Raw genomic sequence first — 20806 nt, forward strand, 5'->3', positions numbered from 1 at the left:
TGGGTCCATTGGTGTTTGGACAAGTGTCCACTCTGGGCAAAGCTCTTCCCACACTCCCCACACGTGTAGGGCCTCTCCCTGGTGTGGATGCCCCGGTGCCTGACGAGGGTGGAGTTCTGTTGGAAGCCCTTCCCGCAGTCGGTGCATTCAGAGATGATTTCCACCAGCAATTCCTCGGGCAGCACACAGCTCCAACACTTCCTCTTTTTCTCCTTTCTCCCTGTCCTGGTGAGGATGGTCAGTCGCTGTGGCGCAGGAGCGGTGGCGCAGGAAACGGCTGCCATCTGCAATGTGGAGCAGGGCAAGGAAAATAAACCCCTGCAGAAAGCCCTGGACAGTTCCCAGTGCTGGGCTCGCATCTGGGCTTCCTCGCTAGTGGAGACAAGGGCAACCCTGCAGTGCAGGCCCTGGAGGGCCCGTCCCTTGGCCAGCAGAGACCCAAGCTTGCAAGCCCCCGGCACAGCCTCCCACAGCTTTGCTCGCCGCCTGCAGCCAAGTTAGCCAGGAATGCACTTTGCCCACAAACCATTAAGAACCAATGGTGCTTTTCTGCCAGAGCACATTCCCACCCCAAGCCATGCCCAGCTGGTCCTTGGCACTATAGACCCTGCACCAGGCCCTTGGTGACAGGGAGCCTCCACTGTAAGCAGCCCCTTCCCATCTCAACAGCAACAGGAAGGTCCCAGGCATTAACCAGCGCAGATCATGTTTCACCTTGGAGGGCACTGAAAATCTTGCCTGGGGTTTGTCAGATGCCTTATCCTTGCTGAAGCGCTCTGGTGTCCAGCACTGAGGGTCTTCTGGTTGGCTTTGTCCCCAGGGCTGGGCTGGGTTTTCTTGGCCTCAGCACCCTTTTTACCTGCAGAGGGGACAGATGGCTCAGCAGGGCTGTGACGATCGAGCAGGCACCTTCCACCCCAATGGGCACAGCCTTGCCCCTGGAAGGGACATGGCACTTGTCCCCCAGCCTGCTGGGCACTGGTAGCACTGCTTCCCAGAAGCAGCTCCTTCCCTGCTTATCAGTAGGACACAGCACACCAGCCCAGACTGGATTCTAAAGCCAGCTCTAGGCCCCTCCTAACAAACGTGCACGCAGGTGACACTGCTAGCACAGTAGTTCCCCTACGGATCAAGCCAAAGATTTACCCTCCAGGACCATTGTTTCCATACCTTGCACCCATCCTGCATTTTCACATGGAGACTGTAACATGCAGTCCTGCCCCAGCTGCATCACCCGTCTCTGCTGGAGCTAAATCCTCCGTGTGGGAAAACCCCAGCTGGGATCCACACCCTTCTTCCTTCCACCAGCTCTGAACCCAACCAGGTTCAAAGCAAAGCAATGCAAAACTTCTCCCCACACTAAGCAGGTCTGCCCTCACCCTGCAGAGCTCAGGGCACCAACTGCCAGCAAAGTTTCCTGAAAGTCTCCAGTCTGATCTGGAGAACAGCACAGCGTGCACAAGCTGCATGACCCAACAGTGGGCATGGGAAAATCTCTGGAGAAAAGAGCTCATCTACAGCATGTTTCTCATTGGAAACTCCTCTAGGAGCTTATTCTTCCCTTCCTCTCACGTTTGCAAAGCCACACTCATAGCTGTCTTGTGCTTAATGAGCCACTTCAGAGGGCTTTTTCCTTCTGAAGGTGGGCAATGGTTCTGCCTGCTGTCCATGAGCAGCAAGCTGGATTCAGCTTTGAGGAAATATAAAAAATTCAGAGAAAGAGACAGGTGTGCTTCACCACCCCTAGAAAAAGGAATATGTGCCAAGAATGGCAGTAAAAGTGCCCCTGTCGGAGCCCTTCAAATCGAGCTTTCTGTTTTCAAACTAGCCAGAGATGCACAGCACCCATGTTCCCTAAGAGACCCGAGGGCTGCCAAACCATTTCTCTGAGCAAGCAGAAGTGGACGGTCGTGGTGGTTTCCTAAGCATGCTCTGGGTGCAGCGTTTCTCCTTACCCAGCATCTGTTCCCTCATGGCTCTTTGCTGACGGGCAGCCTCGACGCACAGCTCCCGGGCACGGCGCCCCGCCGAGCTGCACTCGTCCGACATGGCTTCTGTCACCACCTCGTCCAGGGACAAGCAGGCGGCACTGTAATACTTGGACAGGGCGGCCGCCGCCCTTGTCTTTCCTGAGAGAGAGAGGAAGACTGCTTGGTGACACCTGCACGTGAGGCATTTTCAGGGACAGCCTCTGGAAACTCACAAACGGGTTTCAAGGACGGTGGGAAAGCAAGTGCCCTTCTAGGGGAGACCACGAGGGAGGCAGCTTGAGCACGGTTACGAGCACTGAACTCCAGCCCCAGGTGGGTCATCTCCACCTCGTATGCAGCTGAGGACTTTGTCTCAGGCACCACGGTCCACCAGGATGCATTTCTCCTGCTTCCCCCTCTCCTTGCAGCCCAGGGCTGTGGCTCCCATACCTGTCTGGGGGGTCCCATAGACGATGATGGCAATCCCTCTGGGCATTTGGGCTTTGAGCTCTTCTACAACGGGATTGGTGTCGAGGTAGCGCCTGATGGCCTGACGGATGGGCCTGTCACACTCGTCCACCATGTCCTTCAACAACCTGATGCTCTCTTGAAGTGCTGCTGTGCAGAACCAGCAGAAAAGTCAGCCTCCTGCCTACCTTGGATCCTGATCATCCTCCCTATCCCCTCAGATCCCAGGAAAGGAGACGGCCGAAAGCAACGTGAGCTTGTGCTTTTGTTGCTGGGAAGGAGCAAATATAAAAGAGCTAGTGATATTAGACCTGGTTCTACTGGCTGAAGAGCTCTTCTGATGCTACTCTTTGTGGCTAAGGGACGCAAGGGGATATCCTGACTACTTCCCCAGTCTGTGGCAGGCAGATAGGAGCTGGCTTTGGCTACACTCCAGGTTGGCAGAGGATGCCACAGCCCTTCACCCAGGAATTCCTCCACCAGGCAGGAGGTCAGATGGCTGCTAAAAGCATGGGCTTTGCATGGAGAACAAGGTGATGGAGAGCTCAGGGTGCGTGGGCTGGGCTCTCTGCTATGTCCCCAGTCAGAACAGCCAATGCCAAAGCCTTACCATTGTCCTCGCCTGATTCTTCCTTGCGCTTGGACATCTCTTGACCCAGAGCCTCCATCTTCTTCCATTTTTCATAATATTCCAGCACCTCTGGGGGCAGCTTCTCACCCACAGCGCGTGGAGGCATCACCACGGCTGCCCGGTCTCCAAACTCCTCCAGCGTCTGCAGGATCTGTGCGTGTGGGGAAGAGAAACCATCCACAAGATTCCTTTATCAACCTCCATCATACCAACAGACTCAGCCCATCTTCTCCCTCCTTCCTTCCTCCCAACAACACAGGCTATCCAAGCCCCTCCACAGACTGCCAGCAGGGATGGCTCACCTCAAAGTGCCACCAGGCTTTGCCCTGGAGATTGCCTCCATCTCCCTGGCACAAGCCTGGGAAGGCTGGAGTGCTGCACAGCTTGGGGAGCACACACATGGGGACCAGACCTTCCCTCTCACCTTCTCCTCCTCACGGTACTCCTCGTCAAACTCCAGGGAGTAAAATTCAATGGGGAACTCGCAGGGGTTCTTCACCACCACTGTCCTCTCCAGCTCAGGGCCACACGGAAGCACCGCTCCCAGCTTGATCTCCGTGGGGCTGAACTCCAGCCGTGGCTCCAGACCCTGTCCTGAGATGTGCAGCACGAGGAGCTGGCTGTTCCCACGAATGTTGATCTTCAGCTCGGTTTTGTAGGACTTCTGAAAAGAGAAAAGTGCCGAGAACTTGTCCATGAAGTCCTAGGTGACAGGACCCCAAATACAAGCCTTGCTCAAGGGTCAGGGGTGTTATCAGTCCCTCCAGGGGGAACGGAAACCCAGATCTTTACTTATGGTAGGGTCTACAGCATCTGTGTCCTTGGCTCTGAGTAACTGGGACAAATCCTGGTGTGTAGTGTAACTGGGTATTTGGGTATGAAGTGGATGTAAAATGGATTATCAGATGTTCCCCCCTAGTCATGGAGGAGCACACGAGAAGGGCCCTCAGTCCTGGTACTGCTGCATCAGGCAAACACCAGCTCCATGAGAGAGGCAGATGAGCTCTCGCTGGCTAGAAATAAAGGTTGTCTTCTCTGCTCAGTGTTTGGCTCTGGTCAAAGCCTGACACAAGATGGTTGGTTACATCTGTCGAGCAATGAAAAGATCCCTGGGACTGTTCTTGGGCACGGAAGCGCTTGTGTCCCTCCTGTTACACCCTGTCAGTTTCCAAGTCCCAGTGGCCACATGCAAAGGGCTTTTGGGAATGCTCCATCCTTGAAGTCGACTCCCCAGCTGCAAGGCAATGTGCAGGCAGGCTGGGCCAGAGCCCCAGGGACTGCTGGCAGCACACCACTACAGGTGACTGTCCTGCCGTGCCCAGGAAGGTGTCTGGTGGCTGTTTTGTCTGTTGGTGCCAGCAGCAGGATGAGCCAGCATTGGCCCTTCCAGGTTGATGCCCTGTGACTGTGCCAGCTGCTCTGCACCCAGCGTCGCAGGCTGCAAATACAACCAGGCAAGGGGGAGGACAAGGGAGTCAGGCAAATCTCCCCCATGGGCAGAGAGGCAGCCACAGCACAGTGCCCTGATGCTCCCTGTGGGGATTTCAAGGCGCCTCTCAGAAGGGTGTGCTGCAGGGGAAACTGAGGCCCAGTGAGTGCAGGGCTTCCAGAAAGCTCCCTGTGGAGGAAGAGCTCATCTGCCACTCCCTGCGTCGGGCTCTCCTTACCACCCTGCCCTGACAGAGCTCCTGGGGCGACAGCTGCCAATCTCACCTCTTCCAGGGGGGAAAACTGGATCTGCAGGTCACACCACTCTCTACCATAGAGGGTTCCCTCCCGGGCCTTCCACTGAAAGACACGGGAATCATCCTTCGCAGCCTGGAGCTCCTTCTGACGCATGGCCGGTGTCAAACGTTTGTCTACCTGAGCACAGAAACCAGTCGTGTGAGGTCTCCTCGGTCTGAGAGGACAGAGCCTCGGTTCCTGGAGTGCTCAGAGATCCTGTCCTGGTGCTGAGAGCACCCACAGCAAACCCGGCGTGGCCCCCACGGTCTAGAACTGGAGGGACAACCTGCAGGCAGGGCAAGCAGATGGGGAGCCACCGTCCTGTCCTCAGAGGAGGAGGAGGAATGGCTGAGGATGGCAGGGAAGCAAAGCATCAGCCAATGGAACAGGTCCAGGCAAAGCAGCCTTGATCTGGACCCTCAAAAGCTTCCTCAAACACGCTGTAGCCCAAGTGCTCAGGCAGCCACAGGCACAGAAAAGGCAGGAGGTGCAAAGAAAACCCAACATTCCGTGCTACATTTCCCTGTGCTTTACCTTCTTGGCAGGTTTGTTGACAGTGAGGAACCATTCACAGGGCTGTAAGGGGGGTACTTTTGAATTAGATGATCAATGGAGCATAGAGACGTGAGAACAGAATCATATTAGGATGTGAAACCAGCTAGAGTATGGTACAATGTAACTTCATGGCACAAGCTAATTGTAAGGTCCATTGTGCTTTTTAGCAAGTCAGCCTGATATCCCCTATTATCAGAGCTGAGTTCTTCCTTGGTTTTGCTACGTATTGCAAGATAGATACATCTACCCTTGAAACACAATGGCAGAGGTCATACATAGGGGTGAGAAAGATGATGATGGAAGATTATGTGGGCAGGGGTCGCTGGCCCCTTGCCCTACAAGTAGGGCATGCGCAGACTGTTGCCATGAGGTGATGATCAGGCGGTGTTTGGCTGCCATTCAGGCATCACCTTATACTGGGTACTGGCCCTACATAGTGTAATGTGGAACTGATAAAAATGGGGTGACAGAGCTGCTGAGTTGAGCGATCCTCATCCTACCACCGATCCGCGGGGACGCCTGCTAAGTACGGGCACCGACCAGCTGCTGCAGATCCTGACAGCCCTGGCCTGTCTGTGTGGGTAAGCACAGGTTATTGATAGGAAGCAACTGAGAGAACAAACTTTTTAATATCCTTTTAGTGTTCCTTTAATTCCCCTTTTATGTTTATACTATTTTTCCTTTAGTTTCCCTTTTTACTAACCAATATCATGTTATCCATGATATTGTGTTAAGATCCTTTTTTGGTATCCCTTTTCACTAGTTAATACTGTACTAAATGCTGTTCGTAGTATTTGTTTTAATGCCACCTGATAAGGTAGTTATTTTGTATCCTTTTTAGTTTTTAATTCCTCTTGCTAAGTTTATTACTATTATTATTATTCTCACTGTAATAAAAGATATTTTGTGCGTTTGAATATTTCTGGCACTTGTCTTTATTCCGGACATGTATCCAAACGAACTGTTACATACACACAGTTTCTACTGAGAAGCTTCTGTCCTGTCAGGGTAGTGAAACTAAACAAACGTGTTTTCTTGCTGCTGAACTTTACAAATGAAAAAAAACAAGTTACTGTTCTATGCCCAAGGTTCTGGATCCTGCCCCATGTATAACTTTAGCAGCTCTCCAGATGGAAGGGGATACAACATCATTGGTGTTACTAGGAATGACTTTGTGCATCCCCAGACATGGAGCTGTAGCTCACTAGACAGTGAGCAGCTTACTTATTTTTCCCCATGCCCAGTTTCCTAAAACTGAGGAAAGAAAAGCAAGTATTTGTTTAGACAGCACCACAAACCAGAGGCTGGATGGATAAAAAAGTAATTTAATAAGCCTCGCTCTCAGGAGATGCTTAATAGACAGAAACACTCCTTTAGAGGAGCAGCTAATTCACAGAAGCATCAAAGAACTTCAATCAGACATTCACTCCACAGGGACAAGGTAAGGTTTTCCTTCTCTTCATCTGAGGTGAGGTTAAGCTCTTTAACATGAACAGTGCTGCTACTCCAAATCTGCTTCAGTGCTTCCAAGTATGACAAAGGAAAGCGCAGCCCCTGAGTCTGCTGGGGAAGAAGAAACAGAAAAAAAATCCTTCAGCTGAGAGCAGTGTCCTTATTGCACAGCAGTGTGTGAGGCTGTGGGGTAGGGAGCAGCAGGAATGTGCTCCCTTCCCACATGGCACTGGTGTCACTGAGAGCATTCTCCAGAAGACTTGGTTTTATCCAGGCCTGTTTTATCTTCGTAGGGAAAATGCTGAACTCTATTCCGTGTTCTAGCACGCTTTTTGAGGTGGAGATGTTTACAGCATGTGGCTTTCTCCTGTGGTTTACACATGGAAGAATTAAATAGCCTTAAACTTACACTCTTGCCTAGCCCTACCCACTATTTCTGGAAGCTCACAGAAGTTTATTTCTAGCTGCCACACGCAGTCTTTGGATATAGTTTGACACAACCACAGAGGAGCTCCATTCCCAGGCCTGGAGTCTTCAAGGGCAAGAAGGAATATTCTGGGATCTGCACATGTTGTTCAGGTGCCAGTGTACAACCTCAGCTCTGGAGGACCAGTGAGATTTACTTCCAAAGAGAAATAAGTGCCAGGCAAAAAGCCTTGCTGTAATTACCGAGACAAGGACAGACTGTGCCCTGTTTTGCCATTCAAGTGTTTCAGATCACAGAGCTAAGACACAGCATCTCACTGCCAAAAAAGCAGAAATAAAGGTTCCAAAGCTCAAAGCCATGCTTAGGAAGGATTTATAACCCAGCAAAAGCACACTGTACCTGCGAGCAGGAACAGAGACAACCTGAAAAGTACATTTCAGAACAAGGTAGGTCTTTACTCACAGTGCTGACCCACCCTACCCTAAAATGAACACCCCTGCAGTGTGTTCCATTGGATACAGAATCTAACATGGGTTTAGCATGGCAGTGATCCCTAGGGAATATCTGCTGGCCTATCCAGTAGCCTCAGTAGAGGATGTGCTAAGGACACACCAGTAAGAGCTGGTTTTAGTTGCTCCAGTAGCTTTGCTCACTGGGCCATAAGGCATGCACCAGAAATCCTGTTAACATCTCCAGTGTTTAATTAAGCATGAGATCACATTACACAGTTCCGCTGTTAAACTGCCTCTGTGGTGCAGCCTCAGCTCATCTGGGCACTGCAGGGCTGGGCAGAAAGGCTCTGGGTGCTGAGGATCACGGCAGAACCCAGGCCCTGCTGCCATTTTGGGCAAGCTCATCTCATGCAGCAAAACCCACCACGGAAAGATAATTTTTGGTGTGTCTGCAGGAACAAACCTGGGCCCTGCCATCCTCACTGGCAGTGTCATCTGTCCCCATCATGGGAGTGTCTCTCCTGTTCCTTAAGGAATGATACTCATAAACCATCTCCCTGCGAATTTCATCCTAAAAGACAGCAGGGAGGAAACAGTCACATGTGATCCACAGCCTCAGACTCATCTCACTGCACTTGCCAATGCTCCTTAATTCTGGAGTCACTCTTACAACAAAGCATGCAAGTCACCCTCCCAAATGAATTTTCCAACAGCCACCTCCGACAGCAATAAGGGACTCTCCAAAACACCTCTGAAAATTTATTTACAATCATCTTCTGCCTTAAAACTGCCCATGCTAGAGTCCCAGGAGTGATGCTGTACAGAAAACAGGCCATTTAAGGGAAAGTATTAATGAACAGGTGTGCATCAACACATTTCCAGTCTGATACTGACCTGTTTCTTAAAAATCACATGCCCATCATCAGTCCTTGGTCAGAGCTGTGCAAAGCAATTCAGAGCTCTCTGGGCAGGTTGCACATGGAATTTGTGGACACAAGTCTTCCATGTGTCCTGTCATCCTGGGTTGATCTGTGTGACATCAGAAGGCAAGGTGGCCCAAAAATTGGGGGGAAAATGTCTCCAAAACCTACACAGTCTCAATATAGACACAAGCAAGATGGAGGAAAAAATCAGAAAGTTATGGTGTGTTTTTCTTGGGAAACATTCAATTCATCCAAACAACCCCCAAACTGTACAAGATAATCTTTGCTGTGTGTCCCGTCCCCCTTTTTTTTTTTTTTTAAGTGAGATAAAAAGCACTTCTACAATTTCATACTAAAAAACCTTCATGGAGAAGAAGCAGTATAAACACAGCATAATGCAAGATGCATGTATCAATGTTGTGGAACAACTTAGTAGTGCCCCTGGCACCTGCTTGGATACAGAGATAACCCAGAAGTGAAGACTAAATGCAGCCACAGCAGCAGCTGCAACCAGCAGAATTCTCTCTCTTGAGAAAACCTATTTTTATAAATTATTCCTGTTCTTAAATACAAAGAATAGAAAAAAAACCTAGTATCAAGACCTGTAGAGGCCATTTAGCTGCTGTAATGATCTACCCCATCAAACCTGAGACAAAAGCCATGTACCTCCCATACAGAATCATAGGCTGAATTTAGTTTTGAAGCCCCTCCTCCAGAAGGTTGGAATCATATCACTCAACAAACAACCCCACAGTATCCTAACAAACCCTAATGGGATGCAGGATCCAGCTCAGTGTAACTGCATGACCCTTATAGGCCTTTTGCACAGGAGAGCAACAACTCACATGCTTCACATGCACTCCCCAGCCCACCCCAAATGCACAGAGGTGGCTTCACTGTACCCACAGCATTCTCTTGATCTGGTTCCACGGAGATGAGAGTGTGATCTCTGAACTGAGTCTGATTTTGCTGTCTATTTTTGGCAATTTCCCACCTAAGAAAAATAAATCCTCCTTAGAAAGGAAGAAAACCAGACAAACGGTTAAACTGAGGCCCCCTGTGCTCTCCCCACTCTCTCAAGGCTGGACTGTTTGTTAAGCTACGTTTCAACACCCACATGTCCTCAAACTTGTTGTGGAGGGGGCAAGGAGAAAGAGATTTTTTAATTCTCTCACCTTTCCTGTCTGCAAATAACTATAATAAATAGCAAGCTAGAGCCCAGGGAAAACTGCTACCAGTTAAATGCTCTCGGGATACAGTTTATCACAGCTGCCAGTTCCAGTCTAGGATAATCTTTATTCCACTCTAAGGGAGTGTCATCTCTCCCACTAGACACGGGGAGCAAACACACACGTGGGGCCTCACGGCACATGAAGCTGATGCTGGACTGTGATCTTTGCCTACCATAAAATATTAAAAGTCCTAAGAGGAGCAGAGTTAGCAACAGCTCTACCATGGCATCAGCCAGTTTTAGTAACTTCAAAACCCACCTGGAGTCAAGGAATCGGAGTCACATGCCAAGCAAGGCGGCAGCAGGTGCATAATGAAGTCCTTCTTCATGTCAGATGACCTCAGTTCCCTGGTGTGGTCCAGGTGGTCTGCAAGCCTCCTCAAAAGGCTGCTCAGCTTTTTGGTGGAGTCAGCTGCATTCACCTGCTAAATATCCACACATGAATTCAAGCTGCACAGATCAGGCCTAAGCCAGTACAGAAATGCTGTAAAACTCTGGACACTCCTCTTTTATCTTTGCAAAGTTAACACTTAGTCCCAAAACAACCACCTTTGTTTGTTTTACACATTCCCCATGAAAGCTCACTTTCCCTTCCTCTGGGGCTACTGCAATGCTAAAGGGCAAGCAACTGCAGTTGAAGAGACACTTGTTCCTCCTGGAGCTGATCAGCACAACAGGATCACCATAAAGAGGTCACACAACAATTTACATATCCACTAACTTTTAAAGACTGAAAAGCTTGGCCTCAGAGGAATTATGCCTGTCTGAGAGATCCCAAGCAAATAGCATTACTTTTAGAAGGAAACGAGCCATACAAGGACACTGTGATAGGAAAGAAAAGCAGTGTAATGAATTAGGCAATGCTTGAGATGGAGCCAACCTCAGAAGAGTCATCCTGAAGACTTCAAAAGAAGTGGCTGGGCTGCTAGACAAGGCAGTGCCATTGCACTGAGTCTTCAGAGCATATCAAGTGCTGAAGTTCCACCAGGGTGCCCTATTATTCCCTCAGTCCCACCTACCTACCATCAGCAGTTGCCTCGGGATGCTCGTCCGCAGCGCCACGTCATCTTTTGCTGTGTCAAACACCAGGCCAGGAACTGCATCCAGCAAGAAATCTCCCCAAGAGCTGATGGACAGCAAGAAACAAACAAACAAAAAGTTCCTGAAATAGCTGCACTGAAATAAAACAGACATCACAACTGGTGTCATGGGCTGGAAACCCCGAGAATTCCAAATCTGCTTAGTGCCTTTGGCCCTTCCGTTACTGCTCTGTAGCCTCAGGCAAAGGCTCATGCACATGTGTGTCCTCACCACCCTCAGGTCAGTGGCACTTCTACAGAGGGAAGGAACTGGCTTGAGAAGGGTCCAGTTTCTTCTGCTTCCAGGTGCTTGCCATTTATCAGTGACTGCAGTTGAAGGGATTGATGAATTCCTCCTGGGGTCTTTATCATCCAGCCACAGGCACATACAGCCCCACTGCACACAGTGAAGTGTGTGGGGTTGGTTTTGTCACTTCATGTGCTTTTGAGACATTTCTATTGCAGGAGGAAACGTACCCAGGGTTATCAAATCCAACAGGGCATCAGTTTTCAGCTTGACTAGAAACTTAATTACAACCCCAAAACCAAGATGCCTGCAGGGATTTTAATGACACCTGACAGGCAGTTTGTAGGTGTCTTGTTTGCATTAAATCCCCATTCTTAGCCTACATACTTAACCAAAAACATTGGCTTTGATCCCTGTGCTTCTGTTCCCCACTTGTAACAATAAACCAGAGGAGGAGAGGAAGGATCCTACTCCTGCCTGCACCTTCTGTGCCCAGCTTGAGTCGACCTGGGCAGGAAGAGGCTCACGCCAAAGTGCTGCCCTGTCCATGGGTGACCTTCTTCCCTCCCACATCCTGAGGCTGATTTAATGGACAAACATCCAGGGCTGCCAGCAGAACTCCCACCCACCCAGGGCAGGCAGCAGGGCAGGGCCTGTCCTCCAACATACACTTCACCCTCTGCTCTTGTTCTCCCTCAGCACTCCTTGCTGTCAGCTCTGATCTCTAGACACTACTTTAGTTTAGGAAAAAGAAAAAGTGCCACTTTTTGTAGTCTCAATATTTTTTTAGCATCTCCACTCAAGTGTTCCACTGTCTGCTACACGGTGGGAGGGAAGAACTCTGGCCAGTGAAAGGAATTAGACATCTACTCCTCACTACTTCCCTTCTTTTGCCCCCATAGTCTCCATCTGCCAGCAACTGTCTTCAGCTACTCACTGCTTTTCCAAACTGCCCTGCTTATCCCACATGTGCACACTTCTCTCCTGCTGGGATCTGGCCCAGACAAACCTGAAAATACCTGAAAGTGCCACCTCCACCAGCACTTCCTCCACAGCTGCTTTCAAGGATTTCTCTTCGATTTGCCAAGGAAATGTTTCCAGATCGTACTTCCATCTACAGGTCAGAACACCAGCCTGCACCAGGACTCCTGCTTGTTTTCCCTGCACTTGCTGACAGGAGGTGCAGAGGCAGGATGTCAGCACTTCATTACCAACAGCCTTAACGGGGGATGACTCCACTTTTTAACCTTGGAAGGAGAGCGGCTTTTCCTTTTCCTCTCCTGTTTTTTGGGTTTAGTTTTTTTTTACCTTCTGAATAAAAGAACACATGTGTAAATTGAAATAATCTGAACCCAACTTTTAAGAAGACTGACACCTTTGAGCAGCTTCCTCTTAACCCTCTCTCCATGTTGGAGGAGTGGCCAGATGAAGAGTTACCAGCCCATCCTGGCTTCCAGAATGGCACAGCTGGTGGTTAGAGATTCATCTCACAGTTATCTAGAATATGCCCAAACTCGTTCTGCCCTTCCTAATTCCCAACTCAGACCAATGGCTCCAAACCCAGCATCTGGGAGGCTGATTAGGTTGGCAAGAACATTTCCCTGTGTGATAACAGTGTGGGCACAAGGACTGGGAGTGTGTCATAAGAAATCTGACTTGCATACATGGGGTAGGAGATAAAAAAAAACACAGATAAGCAGAAAATGTTTGCAAGGAAGAATTGGCAGCAAATCTGTCAGAAGATTAGTGCAGGTGACTATCAAATACAGGAGAAAACACGATGAAAGGAGTAACTCATGACTCTTTATCTGAGCTATGAAATGAACAGTAACTTCAGCCACTGATATTTTTTTTAAATACAGAAGTGAGTTTGCAGTTGTAGCATTTTCCACATTAAAGCCTACAGCTGGTAAATAATAAAATAAGCAATTAAAAAGCAATCAAGCTTGCTGCATGAAAACCTCTCAAACAGGCTGCTTCAAACAACAACAGTCTTCTTGCTCCCCTCCTTCCCCCAAGCCCCAAAACTTCACCACATCTCAGGTCTGTACTACTCACACACATCACTTGGCAGAGGAAAGCCACACAAAACAAAAGATAAAGAATAATTACTTGTTTTGGTAGGTACTGATGGTCACGTGTGTGGAATGGGAGGTCCCAGGAGGAGTGTCAGCTTGGTGGATGGTCCCTCTTGGGAAGTACAGTAAGTCACCTGGCTGCAAGAAAATTGATATATTTAGGGCACCAGGTCAAACCTTATTGCAGTCAGAGAAAATACTCTCTGAGCAGACAGTAGGACAATATATATCCTTTAGAATCACAAAATGGAGCAGGCCTGCAATGTACACTTTAATAACATAAAGAACACTAAGCCAGAAGTTCAGAACCTTAAACTTTCCAACCTGCTGTCAATATTTACTGAAAATGTGAAACAAGCTTTTTAACATTACAGAACACACAGACTCCCACTGAGCTGCAGGAAGAGGACAAAGAAGCAGCTGAGATGGACCTGCTGGCAACAGGTGGGCTGGCAGAGGAGCAGTGAAATGGGGATTTGGTCAGATCACATCAAAAGAAAAGGCTAGTTTTCCATGAGAAAAGCCAAATATTCTATAAAAATGGTAATCTGTTACAATACTGTTGTCTGAGATTTTCAGTTAAAGCACTTAAAAAACAGGTACGACCTTCCTCCTCCTCCTCCCTATCTTTCTTCTCACCTATGTAAATTAAAACTCCACACTGAAAAAAACCTAGATAAGGAAAGTCAAGACAAGAAAGGTGTAAAGCACATAAAATTGCCTCCAAGAAGGAAATAAAAGTTTACTTATGGCTTGTCCTGTAAACACCTATAGAGTTGGACAGCACAGTCAAAGAAAACTGCCTTCCTTACCAGAGTGGGGACTACACCAACCAAGAGTATTCTGAATTCTCTTCATTTGAAAGATGGAGAAAGGAAATATTCTAGAAAGATGTTTAGGGAGGAAATAGAGTCAAACAACAGCATCCCTCTCAGAGGCAGCCACAAAGAGACAACCAAACTTTGACACCAGCCACCCAGAAGAAATGGGTCACAGGAAGTGAACAACAGCAAACAGAAGAAAAATAAATTAAAAACTTGGATAACTTTTAAGCCCATCATTATTCCATAAAAATGAAAGGCACTGAAGTCTGGTCCAAAATATTCCAGAAATGAAAAAGGGAACTGTAATTTACTAGACTTTGCATTACCCAGTACACGATGACGATTGAATATTCCCCTCTGTCAAACAACACAGCTCATGATGTCAGCATCCCATCCAATGTGTCACACTATTCCTAAAACACCTACACCATCCAACATGTCACACTATTCCTCAAACACCTACACCCAAATGCAGCTCTGGACACTGAGAAGAGCAGAGAGAGGCTCCAGAACAGGCCAAAAGGCAGAGAAACTCCTGAGGATTCCAACATGGAGCAGCACCACCAGCTGGACAAGTAACACTTCAAAAGCAGGTAAAACAGAACAGGACAAGCACCAGATTCCCTGCTGACACTCAGTAATCTTCATGAAATGTTCCTTTTATTCCAAAAATCAATCACCAACCAAACACTTGAATTTCAGGTTTGGAAAAAGGAAGAGCAATTAATACAGCAAGTTTATATGGGGTTTGGTTCATGCTTTTCTTTATCAGCCAAGGATAAATATTTAAATCTCATTCACCAGAACAGTGACAATGTTCAGTGCAGCAGTAAGTCTCAGTGCACAGAAGGATTAGCCTGAGGGATTACAGGTAGCATGTAAAAGCATAAAAATGTCTTATAACCATACACAAACCCAGTGTTTTTTCTGCACACAACTCCACAAACATGACCTAGGAGTCAGGGTGCCCAATCTGGAGAGTACTAGTCAATTTACAGAAATAACTGGGGTTTTTGGCCCATTATTTAAATACTAGAAGCAAAGGATACCTTTAAAAAAGGATATAGACAACTATCACCCAAATTTCTCGTGCTCGCAGCGTGCAAACCCTCCCCTCAGTTTCACAGCCACAATCACTGTCTTCAAGAAATGGACCACTTTTAACTTTTCTGGCAATCACAGCCCAGACCACCTAAGGCAATGAAATTCTCATACCTTTAATATGAACTCATGTGTGGGATTCCCAATCCTATCTTCTGATTCCACATCATATTCCCGAGCTAAAGCACCGTTGGTTTATAGAGCCGCCAGTGTTTCTCGCCTTCCAGCTGAAGGATAAACACCTGCAAAAGACCATAAATCCAAATCCATAGGGAAGTAATTCCTTTCACATTAATTTTTAGATAGCTACAATTCAGAGAAATTTAAATTTGAACTAATTTTTTTTGTCTCTATTTAGAGACAACAGACAGAGGAGTTGTGAAGTGGGATCTGTTTTATCCTAAGGCAGGCATTTGGAAATCCCTGTTTCTCTCTAGTCACTTAAGTAAGTGCTAGAGAACTAACCCAAAAGGAACATCTGCCACACAAATATCCAAAATTTCAGGTGAAAGAGGCTTATCCCCAACAGAGCATCAGAAACCTCTATAGGGTGCCCAATGGGGGTAGATGGCATGAGTTAGAAATGCTGGATGTGAGGCTGCTGAATAACAAGCATAAGGAAAATGAAACTCCAGGTGTATTGAATGGAAATGAAAATATTAAAAAGCAAAATATACATATAAGGATCGGATTTTTTGATTTGGTTTAAGTGGGATAGTCCAATTTTTTCTTTATAACGCAGTGTATATTTGTATGTTTCTTTTAGAAGCTGATTAAAAATGCATTTGGACCACAGGAATTCATCATATCAGTAACTTCTTAAAAACAGAAGGACCAACAAGCACAACCAGTCTGCTGTTACAGTCCAGCTGAAGAAAGAGCAAGTACTTAGTAAAGGAAAAAGGACTTGTAAATTCTTGGGGCCTGAATGAAGTGAAAATGAAAAAACAGGTGCTAGAAAGCTTCTGCAGCTGTGAAAACAAACTTCTCTTTTTATCTAATGGAAATACCAGGTCTGGAAAACCCAGTTGACATGATATTATGATTAGATATTACTATTAGTAAATTTTCAGCAAAAATATGTAAGAAAAACGACTACAAGGAAACACAAATAAAAGAAAAACATTTTCCTATAATGTTTAGTGGGGGGGAGGGCTAGAAGCACACACACAACAGCAAACACTGCCATCAGCAAAAGCCCATGCACAATTTCACAGGCAAGGTTGTGCTGTCCTACCTCAACATCATCATAGTGAGGAGGAAGGCCCTGGGATCCCTGGGGAGTGATGTAAACATTGGACCCCACCAGAGACCCAAAGTAGCAGTCCAGCTTCTCCTGAAAATCTTCCACAGCTCCTCCTGTAAAAAAAAAAAGATGCTGTTACTTGCTGAAGAGCTCAGCCAAGCCCAGCCCACATCCTCCCCATGGCTTGGGAAGAATGATCACATCAGGGACACAGAGGCTGGGAAGGAAGGTGCTCTGTACCAGTGTTTCTCCTGAAGGAGAGCACTGGAGATGCAAAGGGGATCTGCCATGAGAGTCATTGCTAAGCCAAAAAGTCTGGTGCCCCAACTCGTGTTTGTTCTCTTCCCTGTGCCATCTTTAGGCTGCACAACCAGACAGACAAGGCTGAACAGAGGAAAATAATCCCACAAACAGCAAAACACCATAAGACAATAAGCACATGCAGCACCTGCATTCTCTCACCAGAGAGAACATACAAAGGTTAGAGACCTTTCACCAGTTACTCCAATCATTTGGGAATATTCAAAACCAAACTTGACTCATCCACGCCCCACATGTGACAGACAAGGCACCGAAGGGAAACAGCAGAACGTGCCAAGTACCAGATCCACACAAGTGCAGCTTGGCCATTAAAGCTGACATCAGCCAGGAACACTATACCTGGGACTCAGCTTGTATTTGGGATCTTATTTGGGTCCACCTCACAATTAAATTGTGTTGACACCTTCAAGACTATCTGAATCAAAGCACCTCCAAGAATCCAAGTCCTTTACACAACTGTGCAGCACCACTGTCTCGTTCTCAAACTCAAGGACTGAGAACACTCAGCTAAAATGGGCTGGTACCTTTCCATTGTGCAATTCACTGGCAAGAACACTGGAAATATTTCACATGGTTTCACACCTTACCCTCCATTAAAGGGAAGTGGCTCAAAAGCCACAAAGTTTGCACAAGGAAACAGTGGGGCAGAAGGGATAATTTAAGCACAGATGCCTAATCATCAATTTTGTGCATTTGTTTTTGTTTCCAAACTTTTATGTGACAGAGTAAAATTTTAAAAAGAACATATTATTATACATATTATAGCATGAATCAGATTTTGTTCTTACTGCAGAGCAGTGAAACATGATGGACAGTGCAAAAGTATAAACTGTGTTTTAATACAGCTCATGTAAAGATTTCAGCAGGTCATCAATGTCAACCACTTCCCCTGGGGACAGAGATGAAGCCATGTTTAGTGCAACTCAAGCAAAACACACCACATTATTAAGCCAGCATCAATTATATCCAGTGAAACAATCCCACCTTAAATCTCTGAGGCTGATGAAACTGTATTGTTGCCTTTTTCTGGTCAAAATCCTTCTTCAGCTGCATGTAATCCACTTTGCCTTCTTTATTTAAAGCCTTCTTCTTTCCATTCACACACCTGCAGATATTCACATCTCACCCATAGTACAGGCCCTGGCTGCACAGCTCCTTCGAGTCTGACAGCTGGAACAGGGACAGGCAGTAAGCAGCCACCAGGGGATCATTGCTCTGGACGAGCAGTGGCTTTTGCTCCCAGTACTCCTTGGAAAACACCTCTTCTTTGATGGGGGAGATCAAGCTCCCGAAGAGGCTGTCTGGGTTCTCAAAACTCAGGACTGAGGGAGAACAAGCTGCTTCCAGCTTTGCTTGTTGACACTGTGCCTGTGTTTCTTTTCCCATTTCAGCATGCTTCCCTCCTTTCTTGGGCATGGTTCCTGTTCAAGAGGAGAGAGGACCAAAACAATCAACCAGCAACACAACCTCAAGAGCTCACGGGCCCAGAGCAACAACTCTTCCCCTACCCAGTGGGATATCAGAGTATCCAGGGAACAGCTCTGGTTTCAGAGCCTCACTATTTGCTCCAAAGCATTAACAGTTTACAGAAGACAGGGAACATTGTTAGGCCTTCCTGTTGATGCTCTGTAATTACTACATTTACAAGTTTAAAACTTGTAAAATTTACCAGTTTAAGAACTAAAAGGCCAAGATTCTGCTTTCAGTCCTGTCGAGCTGTCAAACTTTGTTTATGTAGAACAAAAAGAATTCTTTCATACAAGCACAGACATTTCATTTTAAAGCTGGAAGTCATTTACTTTGTTTTTCCCAGGCAGATAGTATGATTGTGTACCATTATGCAAAAATAAAGAAGTTGATCTACAAATGGTTTGGCTGCCAAATTCTCAGGAAAGTTAAGGGGAAAATCAAGTAATGGTAGGTAACTGTGCAAGTCTGGAAAGCCAACACCTGAGAAGTTTGAACGTACTGATGCCATAATTTCTAAGTAAAAATGACAGCTCTACTCCCTACACCCATTTGATAGGAAATGCTATCAATTTGTTGAGATACTTTTATTTACACAGATCCCGTATTTTGAAACTTCAACTCCAGTTCTGGTATTTACATGCAGCACTAAGTTCTTCTGTGCAGCAGGACACCCTTGCTGGCCCACTAACTCCTGGGCAGTGTTTCATCAGCAGCTCCTGCACAGCCTGTCCCTCAACAGGAACCGAGGGTCACCTCAGCCCTGCAGGAGGGAATTCACATCACCTCCTTCCTGAGAGAATGAACATTCCCAACTGCAGCACGAGGCAAGGGAATGCGTAAAAAATTAAAGACTGAAAATCAGTCCCTGACTGACAGCAAGATCTGAAGATGCTGCTGAAGGCACCAAGATCTAAAGCTGACATCCCCAAATGACAGCAACACAAATGCAACCAAGCCTGGATTAATAGTTTTGAATTCCAGACCTAAATCCATTGTACCAACCTCTCAGCTCATTCACACTGATTTAAAGAAGTTACATTCAGATATTTACTATTCATAGAACACAGCTTCATTTACAACACGTGCTGTTCTGTAGCGTTCTGCTGGTTATTACAGCTGTTCCAAGCCCCCTGCCATGGGCAGGGATACCTTCCACAAGATCTAGTTGCTCAAACCCCCATCCAACAGGATCCAACCAGGCCTTGAGCACTGCCAGGGATGGGGCATCCACAGCTTCTCGGGGCAACCTGAGCCAATGCCTCACCACCCTCCAGCAGAAAAAAATTCTCCCTTAGTCTAAACCTAAACCGTTAAGCTTAAACCCATTGCCCCTTGTTCTGCAGCTACAGGCCCTCATAAAAAGTCCCTCTCCATCTTTCTTGCACCACTTAAGTCCTGACAGGCTGCAAGGAGGTCTCCACAGAGACTTCTCCAGATTGAGCCATCCCAACTCTCCCAGCCTGTCTCCGCAGCTGCTCCATCCCTCTCATCATCTTCCTGGCCTTCCCTGGACTTGATCCAACAGGTTTGTGCCCTTCTCACGCTGGGAGCTCCAGAGCTGGATGCAGCACTCCAGGTGGAGAATCACCAGAGCGCGGCAGAGGGGCAGAACCCCCTCCCTCACCCACGGCCCGCTGAATGGGATGCAGGATACGCCCGGATTTCTGGGCTGGGAGCTCAGCGCCAGCTCAGCCCCAACTTTCCATCCACCAGCACCCCCAATTCCTTCCGTGCCGGGCTGGAGGACAAACCCCAGCGTAGAACCCCACACGGGAGCAGCTGCTCCCCGCCAGGGCTGTTCCCTCCCACACCACGGCAGCTCCCTGGGAAGCGGCGGGAATACCGCCGGGCACAGCGGGAATACCGCCGGGCACAGCGGGAACACCGCCGGGCACAGCGGGAATAGCGCCGAGCACAGCGGGAATACCGCCGGGAACAGCGGGAATAGCGCCGGGCACAGCGGCAATACCGCCGGGCACAGCGGGAATAACGCCGGGCACAGCGGGAATAGCGCCGGGCACAGCGGGAATACCGCCGGGCACAGCGGGAATAGCGCCGGGCACAGCGGCAATACCGCCGGGCACAGCGGCAATACCGCCGGGCACAGCGGCAATACCGCCGGGCACAGCGGGAATACCGCCGGGCACAGCGGGAATACCGCCGGGCACAGCGGGAATACCGCCGGGCACAGCGGCTCCGAGGACACGCGGTGTCCCCGCTCCCCCCTCCCCGCTCCCGCCGCCTCCATCCAGCCCCTTCCCGTCCCGCGGCCCCGCACTCACCCGGGCAGGAGGGAGGATCGCGTGGGATCGGGGCGGGCCGGGATGGATCGGGGCGGGCGAGGGGAGGCGAGGCCAGGCAGGATGTGCCGGCTGGAAGCGGGAGGCGGTCCTGCCGCGCTGGGAGTCACGGGAGGAGCCGCTTCCGGGCGGCCAGTAGGAAATCCGGCGGCATTCCAGTGTCATTCCAGTGTGTATTCCAGTGGGAACGCAGCAGCACTAAGGTTAATCAATCTGCTTCATACAACGGTGCCTGGGCTTCAGCTGCGTTATTTATTTTTTTTTCCTGGACCAAAAATCTTCTTCTAGAGTCTCCCTGAGTCTCCC

The 20806-nt window shown here is 48.2% G+C and overlaps 1 protein-coding gene and 1 pseudogene across 3 annotated transcripts; both read right to left on the minus strand.

The window, feature by feature from the left end:
* Positions 1–152: 152 nt before the first annotated feature.
* On the minus strand, positions 153–4928 carry LOC135406046 (hydrocephalus-inducing protein homolog). 3 transcript variants are annotated; one of them, XM_064640576.1, is made up of 7 exons: positions 4783–4928; positions 3494–3733; positions 3049–3220; positions 2421–2585; positions 1956–2129; positions 715–859; positions 153–284 (listed from the first exon to the last, which is right to left on the minus strand). In XM_064640576.1, exons 1-7 carry the CDS (start codon positions 4906–4908, stop codon positions 239–241), a joined length of 1068 nt encoding a protein of 355 aa, XP_064496646.1. In that variant the 5' UTR covers positions 4909–4928; the 3' UTR covers positions 153–238. The 3 variants fall into 3 exon arrangements, with proteins under 3 accessions (XP_064496646.1, XP_064496647.1, XP_064496645.1); XM_064640577.1 differs by having other exon boundaries at positions 739–859; positions 2421–2588; XM_064640575.1 differs by having other exon boundaries at positions 2421–2588.
* Positions 4929–6658: 1730 nt separating this feature from the next.
* Positions 6659–20599, minus strand: LOC135406122 (ribosomal oxygenase 2-like; annotated as a pseudogene).
* Positions 20600–20806: the final 207 nt, after the last annotated feature.

The sequence above is a fragment of the Pseudopipra pipra genome, chromosome W, assembly GCF_036250125.1.
Source record: "Pseudopipra pipra isolate bDixPip1 chromosome W, bDixPip1.hap1, whole genome shotgun sequence".
NCBI classification, from domain to species: domain Eukaryota; kingdom Metazoa; phylum Chordata; class Aves; order Passeriformes; family Pipridae; genus Pseudopipra; species Pseudopipra pipra.